The sequence below is a fragment of the Equus caballus genome, chromosome 29 (assembly GCF_041296265.1).
Source record: "Equus caballus isolate H_3958 breed thoroughbred chromosome 29, TB-T2T, whole genome shotgun sequence".
Lineage (NCBI taxonomy): Eukaryota > Metazoa > Chordata > Mammalia > Perissodactyla > Equidae > Equus > Equus caballus.
Window position 1 is genome coordinate 21820976 of NC_091712.1, and position 26512 is coordinate 21847487.

The following is a 26512-nucleotide window of genomic DNA, read 5'->3' on the forward strand; positions in this document are numbered from 1 at the left end:
TGCGGTCTCGATTACAGCTAAGGCTAAGGTGACCTGGGCTGCCCCAGTCAGCAGCCTGCTGTCTGCAGTCATGATTCACAAAATGACTTTCTACAGGGAGGTGCTGTCACATCTTCTGTGTGTTGCAGACAGTCTTCTCTAGGTGAGCTAAGTAGGATGAAGGGCTTGCGTCTGAAGCCTGGTCCTTACAGGCAGCAGAATAGAATAAAAATAAAATCAATACCAATTGAACTTTCGCTACATTCCAAGCATTGAGTTTTTTTCTCATTTGAATCTTCATTATCACCCTGTGAGCTAAATGCTATCTTTATCCTTGTTCTACAGATGAGAGAAAGGAGGTTCAGAGAAGTTAAGTGATTTGCTCAGGGTCACAGAGCTAATAAATGGCAGAGCTGGCATCTGAGGCGAGGCTGTCTGCCTCCAGCTGCTGCTCCAGCAGCTGCCTCAATGGAGGAAAGAACACATGAGCACAGGGATCCCCTCTCCTGGCAGGAGCCTAGGTTTCCAGGCCACCGCAAACCCAGCCCTTTAGGATGTGTCCTCCCGTGAAATTATAGCACTCGTAACTAAATCTGATTGGTATTTATTTGGCCGTGGAAGTCCCCAGGAAGGAAATTAATAGGACTTAGTGCCTCAGGAGACATCAAGGACAAAAAGGCTTCCACAGTTAATGCCTCCAATTTGTAGTTTTATCATAAACACTGGGCGGGTGATTCCAATGCCAGTTGGGTTAGTATGGTAACTGGAATCCTTTTACTATTACACATGAAGGAAACATCAGCTGAGGGATGGGAATAGGGACATCTTTAAAAGTCTCATATGAATTGGGATAATATTGTTTTTACAACAGAAACAAATCCTTTTAGTCATTTCGTCTGAAAATACTCATATACACACGTGATGTAGATATTTGTTCATTACAGCTCCTCGAAGGCCAGAAGAGAAAAGCCCTCTCTAATTCCCTTTTGGGATGAAGAGGTTAAAACAACAATAGCAGTTTTGTTTCTCTCACCTCATACTCGTCTCCCTCTCTCTCCCCTCCTGCAGGCTTCCGCTAGGAATTAACCGGGATCCAAGAATAAAGAAAAGCACTGCATTAAATAAAGTAATTTCCAATCAGAGCTTCCTTCACACAAGCAAAAACAGATGTTAAGCCAGGTGCTTTCCTAAGTGGACGTTTTGATATATGTTGCTGAGACTTGTCAGCTTCCATGCAGCGGCAAATGGCGTCACACATGTAAATTTGTTTGAATCACAGACAAGGAAACTTTACGAAATGTGAAGTCGAAAAAGAATTGCCATTCTACTTACTGGAGCCTGAGAAACATCTAGATCATGAACAACCCTATAACTCACTCTCATCTGAAGTTAGCAGAGCGAAGCAAAGAGGTGCCTTTAATATTTCATGGTCACAACTCTCATCCATCGATCAAAGACTAATTTTGAATGTTTTTTGTTTGTTCGAAACATCATGAAAGATCTTGGTTTCTAATATATTTAAGTGGTTGCCTTGGAAAAAAAGATGAAAATCTCATTATTTTGCATTGCCGGAGTGAAGCCAAAGATAGCACCCGCCTGTGTAAATTGCAATAAAGTGCAAACAACCAAGGATGAGGACTCCAATGCCAAGAGGTATCAGGATGTGTGTGAATCTGAAGATGAAAATATTATTGGCAAATCAGTAGCTTCTAGCAACATGTAGACTACAGCACAATCTACAGTCTTTCAAAGCTTTCAATTTGACTTATAAATATTCAAGTCAATTGAAATAGCATTTATTAAAGTCTGATTAAGTGCCTTGAAATGGAGGTTGGGGAGCGGGGGTATCTGAAAGATTTGATAGAATTAGTGGTTCTTAGATTTACGGTTTTCATACAAAATGCAGTTAGCAGAGTTTCTAACTCTTTCTTTTGCCAGATAAGATATCATCACTATCATTTTAGACATGGTAGGGCATTAATGAAGAACAGCAACAACAAAATGTAACAGGCACGTAAGCTGAGACTAGAGAGACTGACCTTCCGTCTGAATGGATTCAGCTGTGCGAAACCCTGTCTTTGTCATCTTCAGATTATTTTGCCCCCGACTGGAGGTGTCGTTATTCTGCCTGGGGCCCCAGTCCAGGGTTTGTGAAGCTCTGGACTAGAGGGTCTTTCAGAGTCTTTCCAGGTATCTAAGCCTGTGACTAGAAGGCCTGTCCTTGCCCTTAAAGTAAAACGGAAAGATAAGACAAATGAGAAACAGCTGGAGAATAGATTCAAGGTGACATGGATGCTGGTGAGGGGCAGAGTACGCAGATGAAGCCTTTAAAAGTGCAGTGTTTTTTTCCTGAGGGTGCATGAGGACAGCTGTGTGGCGAAGGTGAAAGCGAGTCAGGCTTTCTCATTCGTGATATTTTCTTCTAGTGAGATACTTGGCAAATGGAAGTAGCTTTCTCGCATTGGGCTACTGGGAGGGGACTCAGTGAGCCTGTGTGTGGAGAAAGGGCCATTGAGTCCCTCAGCTGAGGAGCATGCCGGATCCGAGGTGACTATATTCACTTACATGGTCTTTGATCTATTTCTATCCACCCTCTGGGCTTCTCATGTCAAAAGTTTTATCCTATCTTTCCTTTTACCTGCAATCATCTGCTCTCTCGATGGCAGAAAATTGTGCATTTGTAGTTACTTCCCTCTTTTAAAGCAATTTTTATTTCACGTCTTCCTCAGACATCACTGGCGTAACAAAGCTCGGGGGCTGGGAGAAGGGTGAACAGCGGGCTGACGAGGTGGTGACGGTCACTCAGGTACTTCCTGGAGCCTGTTGCCCTCCCCTGCTTGCCTGCTCTCGGCCCTTCCTCCTTCCCAGGCCTCTCCGATTCATAAACATAGACAGTTATGCCTATTAACCAACCAAATGTTCACAGTGTGTTTTCATAGCTCCATGGCTTATTTTGGGGGAAAATCTATCCCTCCAATTCTCTTTAAACGAACTCTGAGCCATGGATCGTTTGATGAGTACTTGCTCAATAACTGAAACAAATTAGAATTTTACTGTTGGACCACTAAGTCCATTAAATTATAATGGATGTGTGTGTACGTGTGCACTTTGATCTATATATATAAGTGTAAGTGTGTATATGTAACATGTATATATACAAGTATACATATATTCGTGTATATGTGTTTTAATAGGCAAATCAATGATAAGAGCTCGCCTGCTCTGGCTGGCCCTGTTCATGGAAAACACAAATGGAACCTCAGTCAGAGTTATCTCAGATGCTAAAAAGCGAGTTAACCCGAACATTGCCTTGGGTTTAATTTTAGAGCTAGATGTGTTGATCTAAGTGGAGTAGGCAACAGTTCTGTTAGCTTGCTCAAAAGTTAAATTAAAAAAAATCTAATTCATAAAAGCAGAGTGTAAGAAGTCCAAGTTAAAATGTGAAGAATCACGTAAAAGCACATTTTAAGCTCTAATTGAGGTGGGGGGTGATCAGGGAAAATTAGTATCAGGCAGGGCACTATTAAAAAGCCTTTAGTGATTGTATATTATCAGGATGTGACAATGGGTCATGTTGCTCTTCTCATACATGCATGCATCAATCTTCTCACTTTGACAATTATAGAGTTGAAGAAAATTCTGATTTTAATCACAAATTTTTGTGGATAGGGATGGTTTGGATCGTCACCTCCCACTACAGCATTCTAGAAGTTTGTGAGAAATGAATGATGAGAAAATTGTTATGAGAAAAACAAAGGCAGTGACATAGAGAGTGAAGAAATTTAGATCCATTGGTCTGGGAAGGCCTCACCAAGGAGGTGGTATTGGAGCCCAGCCTGATTGAGAAGGAGCCAGCTGTGGAAAATTGTGGGGCCATAGAGTTCTAGGCAGAGGGCACAGCAAGGGCAAAGGCCCTGGGGCAGGGTCAGAAAACGCCTGTGTGACACTGAGCATGGGGAGAGTGTTAACAGTGGAAGGGAAGATGTAGTTAGGGAGAGATGGTAGACCAGATGAAGCCAGGCTGTCTAGAATGGGTGGGCAGTGTGCTGAGGCTTTGCCAGGTGTGTCAACTCATCGAAAAGTGCTTCTGGTGCTGTGAATTCACTGACTTTGCAAAATGGCGAAACTTCTCTGAGTCTCAATTTTCCATCTATAAAATGAAGGTGCTGGGTTAATATATGAAAACATTTGGCATACCATAGCCCCTCAATAAAGGTTAGCTGAATTAATTAATACAACTAAGGGCCTTTCTAGGTTTATAAATCTATAGTCTTAAACATCTTCCACCTACATTCTTCCTTGGCGATCAGGTAGGCCTGCCCTCATTTCTCAGCTGAGGAAGCTGGCTTGGCTAAGGTCACATCACGCAGCAGCGGATGATCCAGTGACTTTATGGATGGGGTGCCTTCTGCTGGTAGGACACCACTGGAGACTGGAGACTTTTGTCAGGGGCGTGTGTGTTGTGGGAGGGAGGTAAGGAGGGAGGGGTGATAACACAGAAGGATAAGAAACAGACTCTGCTTATCATCAACATTGGTTGCACAGGAGAAAAGGCAAAAGATATTCCCAGCCTGAACTTGTTAGATAGTTACCCAGTGAACACTACTGACCGAGAGAAAGTAGTTGGGGAATCCAGAAGAGGGTGCGTGTTTAAGGAGGCGACAAGAACTGACTTGTAGAATTCACATACAATTACCATCATCATGACAAGAACAAGGTTTGTTGAGCACTTATTGGGTGCAGAGCACCCTGCTAAGTGCTATGCATACATTTCACTTAACCCACAGAGAAACCTCATGAAGAAGGGACTGTTGTAACGACATCCACGAGACGTTGCTCTCCAGAGAATGGGAGATGCTTCCTTGGCTGGGGGAGTAATGTGAACAAGGCAGGAAGGTGCAAGGTGTTCCCTCTGTATTTGGCTGTTGTCCATTGGTTCCCCTATAAACATACTGAAATTTTCTAGAAACCTCCTCTCCTCCTCCCCTTTCTGTCCTCCCCCACCCCCCACATCTGCTGGAAGTCTATCTCTACTCCAGACTAATATCATTAAGAGCATCTCAAGCCCTTAGGGGCAGCCTGGAGCTGATAGGCACATCAGAATACGCTCCACCAATTAAGTTCCATGACTTTCTAGTTTTTAACCTTGCTGCACTTCTTAACCCCGACGATCCTGGAGGCAAAGCCCCTGAACACGTGATTCCTCCAAAATTCACAGCACACAGAGGTCCAGAAACAAACTCAACACAATGGAAAATACACAACAGCCTGTGCATAGCCCAAGTGTGTACGTGTGTGTATAGCGCTGTATTGTGCGCCTGAATTCTGTGTCTCAGCCGTCCTGAATGATGAGTGGGCCTCACTGGGTTTCCTGGGCCTCAGGCTATGGGCCATGGGTTTCGCTAGAGAATTGAGAATCAGGCAAATGAGAGCACACACTGGATATTTGATGTTATTATGGCAACGTTATTATTATAGTTTTAGCTGTGATAATCGTCTTGAAGACTTTTATTTTAAGAGTCCTTATCTTTTATAGATTCATATAAAAATAATTTGGTGTTGGGGAGGAAATAGGGTGGGAGAACGGATGAAACACGATTCAGGCTCTGAATCAGTAAATGTTGAAGCTGGGTGACGCTTTCCTGGGAGTTTATTATACGATTTTTCCCACTTTTTATGTACATGAAAATTTCCATAATAAAGTATTTTAAAAAAAAAAAGATTGGATCTGATTGATGGAGAAACCAGAGTGGTAAACAATATCCTTCAGAAGCTATAGTAGGGGCCACTGCAGAAGGAAGAGCTTTTTTCTGTAACAAGGACCGGAAGACACTCTGAGCTCTGTGACAGGTGAAGAGCCATTCATTCAGGAAATTCATTAAAAATTATCCCCACAACGTGGCAAGGTCAGAAAAAAGCATCCAAAGCCTGCGATGTGTTCACATTGATACATTTATTTGGGTTTAGAGAGACAACACAGATAAAATACTTTGATGATACACAAGTTTATATTTGGTAAGAACAGGTTGCCACATATTTCTATTTTTTATTTTTTTCTGTCTTTAGTCATGGAGTAATGTTGGGGAGATGTCGACGTCTTTCAGAAACACCAATTGGGAACAGTATTTTGGCACACGTTAACTAATAAATACACAGTGTTGATACTTAGCATTGGAAAACAGGAGAGCACGTGCAAGGTGGTACCCACTGTTAGGTCGCCTGATTCCTTGTCCTGCCTCTATATGTACACCTGTGCCTTCTTTGGCCATATTCTGAGGAGTTGAACCTGCTCTGAACCCCAGCAGGGTCCATATCTGTAATTCTGGCATTTTGTGATGTTCCCTAATTAGTTTCTTCTATTCCCAGAGACGAATGAGCCTTCACCTTGCATTTTGTGAAATCACACAATTCTCCAAGGAGACGTCTCAGTAGAAAGCTGAACCGAGGGCATGTTCTCTATTAGAGCTGATGTGGAGGGCGTACAGTTTAGCAGAGAGAGGGAGAGAGAGCGAGTACAGGAACAGATGCAAATGCAGTTCTCATAATATCAATACAGCTACCACACAGAAAGAGACATATCAATAAAATATTGTACAAGCTTTTACAGCAACACATGTGGATTTGCAACACTGTACAGTTCAGATCTAAAGTGCACAACCCCAGCCTGAGGTGACAAGACAGTACTCCCAGTATAATAAAGGCAACACAGTTACACACACAACGGATTTCATTCTCTTTCCTCACATCCTTGTGACAGCATGTGAAGTCAATACCACTTCAGTGTCTCAGATAAAGACATACCACACTTTTTTTTCAAGTATTTTAAAATAATAAACACAATATTGCTGTATAAATGAAAATGGCCATGTCAATTCTGATTAAAGCTAAAACCAAACTTTTCTAAAATTGGTCAAGAGTGGTCTCACATCAAGGCCTTTGGCACTGGGAATTTGGGCTAATGTCGAACAATTCCTTCTTTCCTCCTTTCCTTTTTCCGTTCGTTCCTTCCTTCTTTCCTCCTTCCCTCCAGAGTGGATTACAGACCTACTTTAAAAATTATTTTATTAAACTATTGGCGCCTATTAGGCTTTTATTTACCTTCTTCCCTGGTTATGGTTGGAAGGGATTTCACCACATGGGATTGAGCGAGCCTTCTAGCCAATTTGGGGAACGATCTGGAAGGACAGGGGGTTGGGGAAACAACCTATTGGTAAAAACTATTTTGCTGGAATTTCAAACATAGGCACAAATGCTCTTCCTTTTAAATTCTGTCATACCATCAAGTTAAAAAGCAGTCGCTTCTGATAGAGGATCTGTACCCCTAGGTATAAGCATCCTGGAGCTCAGGGGGTCTGTCCAGATCAGGGCACTGGCCTCTGCTGTCTTTTCCAGGCAGGACAGCAGGTTTGATAATCAGTGTCTCTGCCTTTGAGGTGGGATCCTGTGGCCTGAGGCTCAAGATAGGTGGTCGGCTGTTTGCTTATTCTCAACAGCCAGTTTCTAGAAAGGAGAGAGATGCTTGGCCATTAGACACAGCCTAGAATGGGAGGTTTATTCCTTCATGAAATTCTGGGGCACAGATAAAGAGTTTCTTCTAATAGTCAGAGAGAATCCCTTTGCTTCCTAGACAGAAAGGGCCCAAAGCCATGCTCATCTCAAATACCAATGTTTTCATACAGAACTTGGGAGAAAGAATGTAGGGGAAAGCACATGCAGATTTCAGACAGTTGGATCCTGTGTTTATATTACAGAGCATTTCTATCTGTTGAAGGACAGGGTCCTCTTTCTCCCCTCGTATACCTGTAGATTTTCTGACTATTGATCTGACTGGTCCATACAGAAAGGACAAATGTTCCTAACCGTGCACCTGCAGCCTGCATATGTGCGTCAGTGGTCCTCCCACTAGCACTTGGAATCTGACAGTCTGTGGCTGCATAGATATCTGTGGGAGCTCCTTTTGGCTCCTGTCTCTCCATCAGGTTTGCAAGGGCAGAAGGATGATTTTAAAATATTATTTTGAATTCTAAGGATCTTATGATCTCTGTGTACTCTGGGCACTTGGGATCTTGATGGGAGACAGATAAAAGAAGGTCTTAAGATGCCGTCTCAAAATCCCAGGTGAGGAGTTCATTTCCTGAGAGGAAAACAACCACCCGTGGAGCAGAAATTAATTATCGGGGATCCCAGTGATGGGGAGCCTAGCAGGAGAGACTTTTGTGGGTAGGAATAGGGAGGGAATGGGAATAAGCAATTATCCAGCAGGTAAACGACTTCTTCCTGGACAGTGGCAATATGGCATCTGGGATGAGGTCATGATTCTCACACAGAGATCTCTTCTCCCAAGGCCAAGTTTAATTTCCTGGGCTCACCACATTCTAGAGTGTGCTTTGTTCCTCATTGCTCTGGCTGATTAGATTTTATTTCTATTTTTCTCTAATTAATTCAAACGACCTAATAAAAGAATACTGTTTGGGAAGATGTCTCAAGACCCAGCATCAACCTTCTGTTCAAAACAGGCTGAAGTGGGGTAAGCAGAATAGAGGCAATCACCCTAACTTAGTCTCAGATGCAGCCTGGCTTGTCACGCTTACTGAGAGGGTCTGCTAAGGGTCAACTGGGAGGAAAACTTAAACGAGAAGAGAATCTTATTGTTGATCTGATCAATCATTTTAAAGAACCTGCAGTATTCTTTTGTGTTTATTTTGCAATATTGACTTTAGAGGTGCGATAAACCATAACACGAATAGAAAGAAGGCATCATACCTTTTGAAGAATTTCATGGGCCTATGTTTCAAAATAACTTTTCTAAGTGTCTCATTGTGCCTCCATTAAAAGAAAGAGAAAAAAAAAATCTGGCTTAATTTTTATATCTGCCCCTGCAGTTTGTATAACCCATATAAAATAAAAATCTATATGTTACAAAATAGGATTTCTTTTTAATATATATATTTTCCTTTGTAAAATTATATGTATTTAAATACATTTGAAATGTTGCTATAGGTAAATTAGAAATTTTTCTTCTAATACTATGAAAAAGGCAAGAGTTTTTATTGTCAACACACATTTTATATTTACTTTATCCTTTTCACTGCACCCCAAAGAACCTCTTACGATTCAGGGGCAATTTGGCACTATTCAATCCTACTATTCTGAAGTGAAAATAAAGTTTGATTTGCACACTATATTAAAAGTAAGGGAAGTATTTATAACAATTTAAGCTTTTCCTTACTGATTAGAACACAGCCTTTTGTCACTAATTATTAGAGAGGTATTCTAAACTTAAGAAAGGATCTTTAAAAGGAGCAATGTTTTTCTGATTTTTAAACTATCTCCTACTTTGACACCACAATATAGAAATAGATTTACTTTGGAACAAACTACAAATACATTCACACAGTTTGTGACAGCTTAATTGTCTACTTAGAGAATTGAAGCAACTTAGTGAGCTAGGTTATTATAAATCTTGTCCAAGGCGTTCTATTTCTTCAATCAGGAAGTCAATGTCTTGGTGAGTTGCTGCGGGATTTGAGATGACCATGCGGAAGAAATTGACCTTGTCTCCCAAGGGCTGGTAGCTGACCATTGTGGTCCCATACTCCATCATTCTGGCTTTAATCACCGGGGCCACCTGTGGGAGAGATCAGATCAACACAGTGACTCTTTCCCCCACAACTCTTCCCTTAGTCAAAGAACCCAATATCCAGTAGCATTTTTAGTTTTTAACTAAACAGTCAGACTCCTATTTGTTTCCCTTGAAGGAACTGTTTCCAAGCTTTCTTGGGATCAGAGGACACTTCAATACATCCAAGATCTTGAAGGTGACAAGAGGAATAAGAAATGATAGGCTAGCAGTGTTTGCCACCTTATCCTTGACTTTCCAGGTAGTGTTTTGGGAGAATGGGAAGAATCTTGTGTTGATTCCAAGGCTAAATAGTTTAGCAATACAAAATTTGAGGGAGGTTTTTTTTTTTTCTTCTTAGTAAATGTAAAAACATTGGAAATAAGACACAGTTCAGAGAATGGTTACCAAGAGGTTAGCCTCAATGTCAAGTGATGTATGAAAATAAGCAGGCTTTTGAGACCCTAAAGCTTTCTAGTTTCTTTTCATTCTCCTTTTGCATTACCTTGGTTTATCAGATATTTTGAAATATATTCCTTAATAATGAAGAAGAATCAGCTGAGGCAAAAAGTTGAACCCACAAGGAGTTAACATTACGGAAGTGGATCACAGGCAAGATTTTACCGTATTTATGCCAGACTGATGATTACAACATCAGTAGTTCTCTATTGTGTATGAAATTAAATTCAAACTCTTTCTCTCAGCACAAATGCCTTTTGTCACCCAGTTCTGAGGACTCATCTTCCACTGCTCACCAAAATAAATCTTCAACTCTGACAAGACGTATTTATTCAATATGCCTTGAATGTACCACACGTATTTTTATCCCTTCACACTTGTCCTCGGTCTTACCATGTCACACTTCTTCTCTTTATTTAGAATCCATTTTCTTTTCCAGTTCACATCCTATAGACACACCAAGGCTCCACCACAGTCCTATAACCACTATGAAGACTTTCCTGATTTCTTTAGTCCATTAGCATCTTTTCTCTTTTAAGTCATAAATCCTTGATCCTGATCCATAGATTCTAACTATATTGTAATTTCCTGTTGTCTTCTTATGAGAAAAGACATTTTATCTCCGTACTTCAACTGTAAGCTCGTGGAGGGCAGGCACAGTGTCTTTTACCTCTGTGGTTTACCAACACAGCACTGGATGCACACGGAGGGCTCCCTGAGTCCTTGCTGACAATAAAGAGCAGCATAGTAGGAACAGCCATCTAAGAAGCAGCTTCCATTTAAGTGATGTTTAAGCGCATGTACGATCTGTCCACATATTCTACCACTGGAGTTTGTAAATATAACATCTGATCTTTTAAGTTCATGCTGCAGATATGGTAGGAATAGCAGACATCAGGGAAGCTTTCGACTTATTTAGATATACATAGCAAGCAACTCAGTTCAAAAGGGGGACCATGCTTTATATCACAGTTGGATTCATCTTAAGTGAAGGACAGTTAGATTCAAATGGAATGCTGTTATGAACATGTGACTTCTGAATATCAACACTTAAAATAATCATTGGTTTACAATGAGGTTTTCATATTTAAAGTACTCTGCGCTCAACGTCCACACAGTTCCCATCAGGCCCAGTTATTTGTTAGTCACCGAGGACAAAGCCAAAGACGGGCTTCACCTTCACCTTCACTTCACAGCCTGAACCCAATTTCCCCACCTCAAAATGAACGTATATCGTGATTCCAGCACCGAGATTTTCTGATTCTAGATTAACAAGTTCTTAAGTCCCTTCCTGCCCCTTCCATATTCTACAGGGAGAGAAAGTGATGAGGAATGTTTCTGTTGGGTGGATTGCTCTTTCCCCTAAAGGATTAAGGATGTAACAGAGCATCGGGCTCATCCCAGGGAATAAATATAAAAAAGAATTTAAATATCCCAAGTCCGGGATTAACTTTTAAAAATGGCTCTACTAGGGAGCTGGCCTGGTGGTGTAGTGGTTAAGTTTGCACACTCCACTTCAGTGGCTCAGGGTTCACCAGTTTGGATCCCAGGTGCGGACCTATGCACCAGTTATCAATCCATGCTGTGGCAGGCATCCCACATATAAAGTAGAGGAAGATGGGCACAGATGTTAGCTCAGGGCCAGTCTTCCTCAGGAAAAAGAGGGGGACTGGTGGTGGATGTTAGCTCAGGGCTAATCTTCCTCAAAAAAACAAAAAAAAGGATCTACTAGAATATTTTAGCCTAAAGACACAAAATTTATTACTTTGCGCTGTGAGGCATGGCAAGTCAATGTGTTCGTGGGAAAAGAAATCCCAAATTAGAAAAGGAATTCCAAATCCACGTGTCTGCAGAAATTTAAGGGAGATCATATAGCTATTCCTTAGTTTTATTTGTGCAGTAATAAATGCTTGTTCTTTAGGACTGACAAAACAACGGCAATGGTTTACTCAGTGAATTAAATTCTGATTTCGTTTTCATAGGCAATCCAAGCAAAATCACATAGGAATGGCATTAATTATTCAGGACAATCACCTCTAACTTTCCAGATAAATGGAAATCAAAGGTCAAAGGATTAATGGTAACAGCCATCATCCCAAACAGATTTTGGCATAAAGTAAGATGAATCCTGCGGTTCCTGAAGCTAGCTGGATTGGTAGAAATCACAGCTGTCTAAATACATATGACTTTTTGGTTGCTTCCGGAAAATGCTGGGGAACTAAAATTAGCAAGAACACGGAATATCTACTTCATTGCATAATCACTAACCGGAAGTTAAGAAGGAGAATAAGCTTCTGACTGTTCTAACAAATATATAGCATGTTCACATTTCTAGACTGTCTTTTGGTCACATTTTTGGTTTTGCTGAATAAAGAAAGTCAGTTGGGAAAGAGAGGGGCTGCATATTGAAGAATTCATGAAAGACCTAATTGACAAGAGCTCTTTGGGGGCTGCCTTGAGAGATTTAGGGTATCATTTTCTCCCTGGTGTCATTAACTTTTTCAATCTTTTAGAAAACAATAACTAGAAAGCTGCTCCATAATTTGAATCCACATTTGTTTCCTCCAAAGAGAGCTCAGATTAAAGCATCATGAAATAATCACAGAAATGTATTTTTTACTATGTATTACAAACCTTTTTGTTTTTAAATCTTGGAAGCCTGAGTGAAAGTTTGAAAAATGAAAAAGAGGAAGAAGCATAAGTAAGACATTCTAGAAGGTTACAATCTCACTACTTAAATTCTCCATTACATTTAATAATATTGACTTTAAAAGAGTCACCTTACGTATGAGGCCAAACTACTTCCTTACCAATTTCCTTTTAAATTCATTGTTAACCTTTCAAAAGTCATATAGGACTATAAAACCTAATGGAAGAGATGCAGATAATGATAAAATACAATGAAAATTAAAATACAAGAAGATAATGATGAAGAAGAGTAGCAGAAACACAGAGATGACCAATATACCTGCCTGTGGGTTCTTGTCTGATAAATGCCTGCCTGGAGCTTACCAGCTCTGTGTCTAAGGCATGTGGCCATGTCACCACAGCACCCAGGCCTTCCGTATCCACTTTGCTTCAGTGACAATGGGCCACCAGCACACTCACAGTCCTGACTGAGCAGCAGGAAATGCACCAACCAGATTCTCCTCTTTACCTCCTTGTGAAGCTGTGGCTGTGCTTGTTTTAGTAACAACCATTTGTTAATGTAATTATCTGTCCCCGAGCCAGCCTGTGCACTGGGGAAAGGCCTTTCATCCACTAGTAGGTTTCCTAGGTGTTGTTTCCCTTCCCTATTCTGGAATCTGCAAATGGCCCTTGGACTCAACAAACATTTTTGAGTGCCTATTGTATGCTAAGCCATGTACCAGGCAAGAGGACACAAAGAATAATTCCACTGCATTGTTGGGTCCAGAATTTAACTTAATTCTCTTGTTTGCCACATACTACCCAGAAGACTCCACATTTCTCCCCATTTGTAGTCTGTATCAGCACTGCCCCAGAAAACTTTATGTAATGATGGAGATGTTCTATATCTGTATTATCTGACACAATAGCCACTAGTCACATGATGAGCACTTGAAATGTGGCTAGTGTGATAAAGAAGTGAATATTTGGTTGAATTTAATTTCAATTGATTTAAATTGAAATAGCCACATGTGGCCACTCTGTCATATTGGACAGTGCAGATAACTTATTTTACCACAGCCTTTTTCCCTCTGGGATTGCATGCGTGTGTGTGTGAAGATTTTACTGGTCTCTGTACATTATACTTTAAGGGTTTCACACTTAATAAGAAACTTTTCTGAAACTCTGAAAAATTATTGACATAAATGAACAAAAGTTAACCTTGATATTTTCTGTGTTCTGTTTTCATTTCCAATTCTGAATTGCTGAATTCTCTCTACTACAGTAATGAAAATGGAGTCACAGGAGAGGGAACAATTAGGAGAACTCATTTTGCAATTCCTAGAGATTTTCAATTTGAATTACCAACATCATAAAAACAGTTTACTAATACTCTAATTGCTGTTCCCAGGAAATAATCACCATGCCCATCACAGCTTATGAGATGTGCTAAAATCTAAGAGGCACTTGAAGAGAGTTCTATTTAAACGGGAGAACTTCAGAGTTGACTTCTGCTCAGAAAATGATGCAAAAAACCTTTCTGTTCTGTACTCCCACCCTGCCCCTCCCTCAGCCCAGCAATAATGAATTGATTCAACCAATGAAGTCAGCCAAACCACTCTGTGGATTCTCTGTCTGGTCAGTAGATTCATTAAAGAAGTTCACTTTCAAGCCAATAAGAATGGAAATATCTCATTTCTAACTAATTTGTTAAATAAAATGAGTTTGTTCAGGGGCCAGCTCCGTGGCCGAGTGGTTAAGTTCACGTGCTCCACTGCAGCGGCCCAGGGTTCGGATCCTGGGCGCGGACATGGCACCGCTCATCAGGCCACGTTGAGGCGGCGTCCCACATCCACAACTAGAGGGACCTGCAACTAGGATATACAACTATGTACCGGGGGGGTTTGGGAAATAAAGCAGAAAAAAAAAATGAGTTTGTTCAGATAATATACACTCTAGAAAAGCTGCCCCAAAACTTCCAGAAAAAAAATATGAATTCTTTCCTCTCAAATGACAGTGGATCCTTTTTATGCTTGCACCTATCACCTTCAATGTGACCACCACCCTCACTCCCTCCTGCCTATTGGGCTGATTTCCTAGGATTAACTAACTTCACTAAAGCTCCAGACATGACCCTGATTCCTTCCACCCCAGACACATGCACCCATGGATCCCTGTTCTAGAAGCTTCCTTCCATTTGTTCCTCTAGGTCAGTGGCTCTTGACCTGGGCTGCACATTCGAATCACCTGGGAAACTTTTAGAACTATTCCCAACCCATCCAAAATCAATTGGATCAAATTCTCAGGGTGAGACCTGGTTACCAGTATTTTTTACAAAGCTTTAGGATGATTCTAGTGTGTAGCCAGGGTTGCAAACCATTACCCTAATTAGGAAGCTTGATTTAAAGACCTCAATTATGTGTAAGTTTGATCCTGGTTAAGGGCTGGTGTTAACATTTATAAGATTTTCTGGAAGTTTTAAAACCACACAAAATCCCATTCTTCAGGGGCTGACCCAGGGGTGTAGTGGTTAAGTTTGTGTACTCTGCTTTGGCAGTCCAGGGTTTGCAGGTTCAGATCCCGGGTGCAGACCTACACACTGCTGGTCAAGCCATACTGTGGTGATGTCCCACGTACACAAACAGAGGAAGATTGCCACAGATATTAGCTCCTCACCAAAAAAAAAAAAATCCTGTTCTCCATTTTCCATAGAAGGAAATAAAGTGTTCTGGAAGGTCAATGAGGCAGCCCAGGCTGCTTAGCAGTGGTGGAGAGAGCCTCTCCCACTCCAGGCAGTGACCGGCCGGAAAACAGAAAACCCACCAATCAACCCTCTGAAATCCAAATACACATGATTACCCCTGGAATCCCACTCCTCCAACACTGTGGGAGATGGGCCCTGCGTTTACCTTTAAGACTCTCCTTGGTGTACATCGTAAACCAAATTTCACCTGTGTGTAAATGTTGGGCACAGGAGAGGATAAAAGACAAAGGTGTCTTCTGGGCACAGGAGAATTTGAAGCTCAAGCCCTACGCTCTGGAGTCACTGATTTGGGGAAGGTGACTTTTTCTCCCTGTTCTTCAGTTTCCCCATCAGCAAAACAAGGGTGACAACAGTGCTTCCCACTTTAGGTTGCTTATGTTGAAATAAATTTTTAGCCCAAGATGGAGCCCCTCCTGCTGGGGCGCCACGTCAGCAAACCGAAACTTAGCTGACTTTCATGTCCCTGTAAATGCTCGACTTGACCAGAAACAGTAAATCCAGCGAGCCAATCCCCAAACACCAAGCCAGCTCTGGGCTCTCTACTTATTTTCTTGTTCCTTATTCATTTTCTATCCTTCTCCTCCTTCCTTTTTATTCCTTATCGTATAAAAGCTTCCTGCCCTCTGCCCCATTTTGCAGTTCTCTGGACCCTTGGGAACGGAGACTGCCTGCTTAATGAAATGTTAAATAAAGTTTATTTGTGTTACCTAAATTGTCTTCTTTAGTCATTTTTAGCACGTATGACAGTTAAGTGATCTAACGCTAGATCAAAGTTGAGCCTGGGACAAAATACACACTCTAAACATGGCCGTTATTATTATTGCTCTCTGCCCATTACCTTCTGGACGTCACAGCTCTAAAGACCCCACAGGATAGCCTTGACCTTGGCATCTCAAAAGGGTCAGCAGCAGCTTTGTTTTCTAACCATTTCTGGTGCCTGAAGTCTCTTCAGTGCTTGTACCCGTTTTGCCTGGCAGGTCAGTCAACTTCAGCAAGGGTTCTTGCTGGTTTGTGCATGCCAGTAAAGGTAGCACCTAATTACTTATTTTAAGACATCATAAGCTCCCTCTCAGAAAATGGAAGCAAATAGAGTTGTTAAAAGTCTGGATGCACCAGCTCTGAATGTCCTGGCTCTGCAGGAGCCCAGAGAGGGGGGTGAGCTCATGCACCGAGGTCAAGGCTGGATTTCTCTTAAAGGCATATGTACACGCATGTGAAAAGCTCAATGTCACACCAACACACATATCAGATGCGCTTGTGTCACTTACCTTTGAGAGGCGGCTCATTCTCTCTTCATTGTCTTCTAGAACACGCAGACTCGGAGGTACATACCAGAAGCAGACATTGGTGTGCTGAGGCTACAAACAGGAAAGTGACATTCATACTCAGGCAATTTTGAAAATTCCAAGGACAATTTCAAGTCTATTTATTCTGCAGCTTCCAAATACAATTCCTACTTTTGAATCCACAATCATCTTTGGAGTGCCTGACTTTCACAATATTATATAGTTATTTTTTTGTGAGTCTGACTTTTACTCCAGCTCAGAATAGCTACCCCATCATTCCTGCTTCTCCCTTGTAATGGCCCCACTTACTTGGACAGTACATTATTGACATCAAAAATATCAGTGGTAAGAATTGGAATAGACTAAACGTTTTGGGATGGTAGAAATCAGAATACATACCTTTCCGTCAAACACCATTTCATATCCTTCTCGGTTTTTTATGATATTGTATAAATACTCCGCCAACTCCAAACACTTATCAATATGTGCTTCAAACCCAGTTGTTCCCTAAGTAAGAGAAGAGGAAAGCTTATCAGGCAGGCTGAGATGGGTGGGTGAGCTCTCAGGCTGAGATGCGGGAGGAAGTGGTCCCTCAAGACTGACGGTCTTTCTGCTACTTCTCTCTCAGCTCTGCTCCGGCACTTTCCTTACACAAGACTGTGTTTCTAAGGCTTTTCTGGCCATTATTTCTCCTTTAATGCTCTCCCCCTCAGGTACTTTTGCTCCCTTTCACGTCTGTCATTACTGCTCTCCACCGCCAATTCTTCTGAGCCTCCATTCCCCAGGCAATTATTTTGATTACTCGAGGGGAAAATTTGCCTCTGCCCTTCAGAGGACTAATTATGGAAGTCATTAATGACAGGAGGGCTGGGATATTCTCTTCCTGCGGATAAGAAGCATCATCAGAGACCACCCCCCCCCGCCCCACTCCAGGATGCCTGCTTAGCCCCTGCCCATCATGTAATTTGCCATTTCCAGACTCCACTTTTGTTCAGCAGTGTACCCCCATTACAGAACAAATAGGGTGGGTGCCCAATGAATATTTGTTCAACAAATGAATGCATGAATCTTAGGCGGCACACAGATGCTTGGTTAGCCTGTCATTCTGCAAAGCTCATTAGATTTCTCCTTTGGGAATAAGTGACTCATATGTCTGTAATGGGTGAACACTGTCACAGAGGTCTTTCAATTTCCAGCACTGGAAGCCCGGGATCTGGACTTGTGTAAAACAACCCAACAGCCTTGGACTGGAGCTGTTTAACTGACCTCAGGACACTCTAGGGAATTACTTTTCAAAATGGTTTTCCTCTTAACTCCTTTAGTGTTTATGGAGTGCTAATGGAAAGCTTAGAAAAACAGCTAATGCTCATCTCAGGAGCACTTAGATCTGGTCTACCAGTGACTAAGCCAACATGGAAACTGGAGGGAACAATTGTAGTGGAGATAAAATGGGTCCACTTTCCTGTTTAGATAGTCTCATCATCTTAGCTAAAAGGGGGATGCAGCATAGCCAGTGACTTTCAGCATCTGAAGCATTAAAGAAATCTGATGGGTTCCAAAATTCATCTTGGGGGTTGGCACCCTAGCCGATAGGTTCAAGGAGGCTGACTGGTTCCTGATTACCCCCAGAAAGGGCCTGGGCTGATGCCTGAATGCTCAGGCCAGTGCCTACGCCATGTGCTCTATGAGTCTGTGGGTGCTAAGGATTTAGGATTGGTTTGGACTGACCTGGCAGTTTGGATCTACTTGGGATGGGCCCTAGGTGAGGGAAGGAAGTGAACTGTTCTCCAAACTGGGTCCTTTGGACCAGTCTAGAGTTGGATTTAAACTTACGTGTACCTAATCTAGGATATGACCGGGACCGGTATGACTCTGATCCTGTCCAGCTGATGGCCTTGGCTAATCTCTCTGGTCACATGGGAATGATGGTGCCTGTCTGGTTTCCCATACAGAGACATATAAGGTAAAATGAATGCTCTGAAAATGCGTTTGATTGTATTACAAAGGGAATGGGATTACCACAGACTGGGATGGGAGTTCTCTGGCCTTAACTGGTCTAGAACGACACTCTGGAGATGATCAGGAGTAACCCGACCACCCCTTTGTTGAAGGCTAACGAGGTACAAGGGGAGTGCCATAGGAATCTCGGATGCTCTTGGAAGCCCGGGGCCCCGCGTTTCATGTCAGATATTTATGGGAATAAGACCCATGTTTTATTTATTTTTAAGATTTTGAAGGCTTTGAGGAGATTCTCCAAAATTAATTCATTCATCAAATACTTGTTTAGTAGCTATCATATGCCACACAGTTTTTATCATGAGAATGACAAAGGCATGTGTAAAACTTTATCAGGCATCGCATCACCATGACCTGCGTCGCCGTGGAGGAAGCTGAGGCTCCGACGTGCACTCCTGAGGGAAAGGCTGGACCCCAGCATCAGGTTATAATGAGGGAGCTTCTGAGGAAAGATGGTTTTATTTTCTCCCTCATCACACACACACTTAAGATCGACTTAGACTGACCTGGTTGAAACATATACTCCACAGGGCACAGATTAGTGGTTTTTTTTGTTTGCTATTGTATTGCTCATACAAGCAGTGCTGGGCACAGGTTAGGCGCTCAATATATATTTGTTGAAGGAATGGATGAAGGACTGAAAGTATAACTTTTAATCCTGGGGGAAGTGTTTTTACAAAGTATGTTCTGAGGAACAAACCATCTGTATCAGAACCAGATTAATTGTGCTAAAAATATAGATTCTCAGGCCCCACCCCAGACTCCTAAATCAGAATTTCAGGAAGATGAACATGGTTTGCGTTATCTTCTTCCTCAGTCTCACTGTCTTCCAGTGTCTGGCTACTGCCTCTGTGTCATCCCAGGGCCTGACATCTGGAGTGCTGCTCATGAGTCTTCTCTGCTTCTAACAACCCTCACTGAATGCTCTCAGGCCCACTGATGCTGCTTCTGAAATAGTGACTGAACCCTTTGCTGCTATCTCCATTTTTATTGCTGCCACGTGAGTTAGGCTCTCTTACTTTTCATCTGGACGAGAGCTCCTTAACTACCCTTCCGTCAATTTGGACTCTTCATTAGACTCAGAATATGCATGTCAGCCCCTGCTCTTAGTCCTTCTTCCTGGAATGTCCTTCTCCCAGTGCTGCAGCTTGAAATCCTATTCATTCTACCCATCCTGTTCAAGACCCATCTCGAAGGCCAGCTATTGATAAGTCACTCTTGAGTCTCAAACTAGGAATGAGTTCTCCCTCCTTTAAATTCTCAAGGTGTGTCTGTGTTTCTTTTATGACCAGTTATATTCTGTCTCACGTGATGGTTATCTGTGCATTTATCTTATTCTGTCTGGAAATTTGTAGCCCCCTCTTATTCCATTCAGCACCAGGGACAGTAACAGATACTTTGCTCACTCCCTACTTATTAAAATGCATTCACATTTTAGGGAGAATGTAAACATTCAGTCACTCAGCACAGGGTACCAGACATCAATTTCCCTTTAATAGTTTTCTCCTGTTATTTGTTTTTTCTTCAGTCATTTGCCAGTCCCTCTGTTATCTACATTTTTAATTAGGGAAGCCAATCACAGAAAATGACAAGGAAACCTGCCAATTTGTATAATGATATACAAACTAAGAGATTTACTGCAAGAACTCAGTAGTTACACATTAAGCCATCCTTACAAGACTAAAAACAGGGGACTAATTTTAAGTTTCCTTTTTCTGTCTACCACCGAGTTTTTCCCACTGAGGAAATGTGTCAAGATGGAAAATAATCATCAAGTCCTAGAATTCTCTAACAAAATGCAGACAAAATGAAAGGTCTACTCCATAAGAACAGAACTGAGGGCAGGCATGCTGTCTTTGCTGATGACAGGCTTACATCAGGGGGCTCTTTGTTTTTGCATACATTTGCTCTCCTCAAGTTATGTTGGACCTAATATTATGGCTCTCATCTGTGCATTTAGCTCCATTAGTCATTAACAGATTAGAGAATACTAATTCATACTTAGGTTACTATTTTCCATGTGGTTTATCTTACTAAGGAGAAAATGTGGATTCTCTTGAACATTGCATTCTCCAGGCCTATCTAGCAACAGAGGGTTTACTGAAATAACAGTATGCTCCTCTTCCTCCGCCTCAGCATTGTGTTTTCAGGTTGTTTCCTCATTCCTGAGAAGAGGAAAAATAGAATGTCATGGCCAACTCTTTTAAGGTTCCTGGGGGAGGATAACTTCCTTCCCTGGCTGGCATTGGTAAAGAGCTTCTGAGGTGAGAGGATATGTATCCTCACCTCTGATGAGGCTTGTAGGACTAGCTTATTACTTTAGTAATTATTATCATTCCATTTTGCAAAAACCATAGCTGTAAGATGAAAACCCAATGGAAGTTTTTCATTTACATGTCTAGATACTTAAGGTTTTGCAATAAAGAATTAAAACAATATATGTCAATAAGTCATGCAGCGGCTGTGACTATTTTTCTTCTCTTTTTATTCCCTCTCCTGGTGCCTTTATATCAGCATTTTAAAAACTGGAGCCTTTGCCTTTATTTCAGGCTTCATTTTGTCCTGCCGTTTAATTCACACCTGATGTCCTCCAAGTTATTTCTCTAAGAACCAGCCGGCTGCACCATGCTGGCCAGGAGGCTTCAGATGGAAAAGGAGCAGCAGGAACTGATGAACCATGAGAGAAACATTTTCATGTAAATATAGCTAATGAGCATCATCTTAATAAACACACCACAGGAAAAAGAGACAAAAAGAATGATACTGAACAATATTTAGAGATCAAGCTTTCCTCAGCTTACTAGCTGATATTTTTTGTAATTCCCACCAATCAATGAAATGAAAAACCTACTCATTTTAAAACAGCTTGAGAGTAAACTAGTAATTCATATTCTTGATTGAATTATTTTTGCCAAATGAAAGTGTCACTTCTCTCAGAATGACTCCTATCTTGGGTGATGAAGACTAGGAAAGGCTCTCAACTTTCAAAAGAGAAAAGGGTCCCCCGCCCAGCTCAAGGGATCAGAGCTCATCCATCATATCACTTTTTTTAAAAAATTTATTTTTGAGAAAGACTAGCCCTGAGCTAACATCCGTGCCCATCTTCCTCCACTTTATACATGGGACGCCTACCACAGTATGGCTTACCAAGTGATGCCACGTCCGCACCCGGGATCTGAACCAGAGAACCCCGGGCTGCCGAAGCGGAATGTGAGAATTTAACCACTGCACCACCGGGCCAGCCCCCCATCATCATACCAACTTTATGGGGCAATGCCTTCCCTGGGGCCTAATGCCAGGTAGCTGCCCGATACTTAGCAACACTTAGAGAAAATTCAGCTAGGGCAAGTACCATTCTGGAGGCTTGCCTAAAGAATATGCAGTCCAGCCATTCCTGGAGACCAACTCAGAGTTATTTCTTCATTAAGCAAGACCATCTTTCTATTTAAACTGCCTTTTTCCAGGATGAATTTAAAGATGATTCCATAAAATAGTTGTTGACTGCCTCGTTTCACTCCCAAGCCCCCTCTTTTTCTTATTAGCCATCCCCTACTCTAGGCTGCTTAAGGCAATTCAATTTACTTTGAAAAATCTTATAAACAACAGCATATGGAACTCATTACTGTGGACATGGTTCTTATGTCTTGACATAGACATGAGGAAGAACCCATTCTCTGGTCTTATCCTGGCATGTCTCACTTCTGGTCACTGAGTTATTTACTTGTTCCTATGGGATTGAACCTGTCACGTCTTCATGCAGGCTACTTCAAAAGTTTACAGCCAAATTTGTGGCTCTTCTCCCAAACACACAGGACCTCGGCGCAGGCCAGCTTCCCTCTAACCTCTCCCTTCCTCCTTTTCCTTTATCCAGCTTCCCTCACATACACTTTTAGCAGCTGAGTTTCTCTAGCATGTCCAGCTGGCTCTGGCCATTGTCTCCTGTGGCAGATAAATGAAACCAGGTGAGAAGTCACTAATTTGTGACATTTAAGTTAGGAATCTGGTCAAAATTAAAAACAAAATCTTTGACTTTTCCAGCCTGCTTACATTTAAACATACACATATGCTGTTTGAAGGCCACAGTTAGGTCCCACTGGTTCTGTACACCATCAGTTACAGAGTTTCTATTTCTGAGAGAAGGGTGATCACCAATAGTTAAATTCTGATGTAACCAGAGAAACCATACAAAAGGTAGTCACTAGGTAGTTTGGGAACTTTTTTTTTTTTTTTTTAATTTTTTTTTAAAGATTTTTTTTTTTATTTTTTCCTTTTTCTCCCCAAAGCCCCCCAGTACATAGTTGTGTATTCTTCGTTGTGGGTTCTTCTAGTTGTGGCATGTGGGACGCTGCCTCAGCGTGGTTTGATGAGCAGTGCCATGTCCGCGCCCAGGATTCGAACCAACGAAACACTGGGCCGCCTGCAGCGGAGCGCGCGAACTTAACCACTCAGCAACGGGGCCAGCCCCTTTGGGAACTTTTTAAAAAGCGTTTTAACTAGAGGTTACCCTTTGAAATGTCAAGCTATCGTGATGAGTTTTTTCTCTTTTCCCTTTTGTTCTCCAAACATGTGCTTTTAGATTATGTTACTCTACCCAAGTGATCAATGATTGGTAGAAACCAAGTTGGGAGACAAAATCAACAACAAAACACCTCTGAAGAATCCAAGTGTTCTGCTGTATGAAGCAACAAGTATTTGTTCTCTAGATGAGTGAGCATTAGGAGCAATTTGGCTTAAAAGAAAAAAATACAATGAGTTTTATTATATTCTTGCCCATGTAGAATGCAGATATGTAGGTATAGGATTAAAGTAAGCTAATCTTGGGTAATTTTCAATTTGGAAATCCATTTTTAACAAGTATACTAAGGGTTGCCAGATGTAATTTCTGTTTTTAGGTGACACTGAATGGATCTACACATGCTCACCTTTGCCCTCCACATGAGCCATAACTTAAAAACATCCACGTGGCGTCCGCACTGCAAGGCCTTGTCTCCAGTGTCATAGGACAGGTCATAGTGTTTATCTTGCTGAAAGAGGTAGGAGGCATGCATCTGGTTGCAACTCTGCATCAATCCCTAGAAGAGAAGAAAGACTTAGGAAATTCTACTGACTTCATCGGGGATTCTATTAGATTTACACTGTGGTGGAATTTATTAAGAAAAGAAACAAAGAAAGCGACATTGAATATTCTGGAGAAAGAAATCAGCAAGAATCAAATGAAAAAATAATAGGACCAGTATCTGGACAGGATGAACTATTGCAAAAGGTCAACTCTGTGGGATTAATGGCTCAGGGTCAAAGGTTACCAGAGGTTAACCAGAGAAGGCATTCAAAAAAAAAAAAAAAAAAAAAATCAAAATCAGAGTATAATGTTCTTTTTTTCAGAGAACATCCTGATGTTCTGGTTTTGTTGCAATTAAAATATTTTGGAAACTCTTTGGTTCTGTAAAATATTATTAGTGCCATTTTTCTAGTCTTTCATTCATAAAGTACTTTATCATTTAGCTGTTAGGGTTTGAGTTTCCTTTGGAAATCATAGTTTTTAACACAGCTCATTGTTATCAGTTTTAGATGCTGAAATCTAGAAAGATAAAGACATTGCTACTCTGAGATGTCTTAAATAACCAGTCTTTCAAATGTCATGACCCTCTCTCAAGAGTGGTTACAGCTTCAGTACTGTGTTTTCATACTCAGCTGCTTATGATGGCTACAATGGAAAGCTTCATCATCAATGACCGTGAATTTTCCCTAGCAGCATAAGCTTCCTATGGAAAACAGGTGGCAGAGTGACTGAACTATTCCAAAGGACATTGAATGAATCATGCTCTCTGACTAAGGCAGCGTTGCCAGTCTCCTCACCAGAAACCCCGCCACGTTTCAATTTGTCATGCACCACAGGAAGCCACTGACTCTTCCATTATCTACAGTATAATTGTGATTTTACAGAAGCTTTGGCATTTTTTTTTCTTTTGTGACTCATGACAAGAGAAGAAAAGACTAAAATGTGATCAATTATTTGAAGGTAGAAGTGAGAACCCTTTTAAAAAACCACCCAAACTAAAACAAAACGCAATGCAACTAAAATTTTAACTAGGTCTTGAAAGACCAAGTGCCCAGATAGTAGACAACAGAACTGGGCTTAACCTGATAGTTCAGGCTTCCTGTTCAGTGGAATTCATTAAATTATTTTTTTGAGACTAAGAGAAATTAAATACAATGTAATTGTAATAGAGCAGTAGAAAGCCATTGAATTTGAAAAAGAAAATTCACTTGAAGACCAATAAGACTGAAAATTGCAACAAATGTTTCTATTTTGTTTCATGGTCACAGAAACTTGGCATCATTCTTCCCCTGGTCATGTAAGCTCAAAAAGTGGTACCATGAATCCTAAGGCAGAACAGCCCAGAGAGTGTGGAATGGTGGATAGATCGGATCAGCTTCCAATGGGATAGGAAAAGCAATTCGAAGCACACGACCACTAAAAGGTTGGTCAGCACCAGTCTCATTATACAAAAGGATAAGTAAAAGTGATGCTGTTTTTCACAAAAAGAGCCTTGGTTAGATAATATCCTGGTTGTGAACCATTACAAAATTATACACCATTATGTCCCACACTATTTAAAATATATTAATAGTTGCTGTGCTAAAAAAAATAGCTGCTGTAAAAGAAATTCCCATGGCCAAATAAACTTAGGAAACTCTATGTCGTAAGTACCTTCTTTTTAGATATTTGCAATATATATCAGCAATTAAAGATGATATGCCGTGAAGTAATAAAACTTGTTTTTAACTCTTTAATTGAATATGTCCCAAGCTTTTTTTAAACCCAGAACTCTCTTATCGCAGAATACTTAATACAATCTTATAGAATGGCATTATTCCTTGGATCCCAATAAGGGAAATGCTATCAGAGCATCATAAACTCTTAGATTTGAAAGGGACCCTAGAGCTATTAATCTATTCCTTCCTATCCTCTTATTAATAAGAGATCGTCCAATCTCCATTCAGTCACCTCCCCGATGGTGAATTTATTCCCACATAAAGCATCCATTACCCGTTGGGCAGCTAAGTTTTTAGAAAATCATTCCTTTTATTGACCCCAAGTCAGACCTAAAATCATGGTGTGTTCTGATTTTGCCATCAAATCTGCTGCCCAGTGTTTGTAACCCAGTTCCCTGAAGCCTCAAGAAAAAATTGCATCTCCACTACTTGGGAGTCATTTAAACTGTTGGGCTGTCCTCTCAGCCCTGTGAGTCTTGTTTTGTTTCTTAGATTAAACATCCTTAGTTCTTTCAAGCACCCCTCTTACATGTTTACCAATTGTTCCCCACTGTTTGAGTTCTAGCCTGATGGGGTCCCATACACGATTTGGCACCAACCTACAGAAACCACTCCAGGTGTGGTTTAACCAGAGAACAGTGAGGGACTTCCTTTCCCACCCCCGAACCTGCACTTCTTTTACCTCATTGATGTTTTTGAACAGTAATATTCTCTTGACCCTTTGTTGACCCCATAGAGCACAATGAAATGCTCTATGTCTTTTTTACAAATACAACAATTTAGCCATGTGTGAAACATGCCTGTCCTGTCTAGTCAAAATATCACCATCCTCTACTTGGACATAAGAGCAGGACCCTACTTTATCCTCATGAACAATTTCCCCTTTTTGGAGGTGGCTCACTGTTCCAGCCTATAAAATCATCCTGTATTCTGATACTGTGACTCTACACATTTACTCTATCGAACCCCACGGGTGGACTGAGC

The 26512-nt window shown here is 41.3% G+C and overlaps 1 protein-coding gene across 1 annotated transcript in view; it reads right to left on the minus strand.

Annotated features, from left to right (window-relative positions):
• Positions 1-5913: 5913 nt before the first annotated feature.
• Positions 5914-26512, minus strand: part of GAD2 (glutamate decarboxylase 2) — a 78723-nt gene continuing 58124 nt past the window's right edge. The window contains exons 13-16 of the mRNA XM_023635319.2: positions 23674-23823; positions 17135-17242; positions 16718-16807; positions 5914-9607 (exon numbers count right to left, since the gene is read on the minus strand). Coding sequence (XP_023491087.2) covers positions 9434-9607; positions 16718-16807; positions 17135-17242; positions 23674-23823 — 522 coding nt within the window. The 3' untranslated portion in view covers positions 5914-9433. The remainder of the gene's footprint in view (positions 9608-16717; positions 16808-17134; positions 17243-23673; positions 23824-26512) is intronic.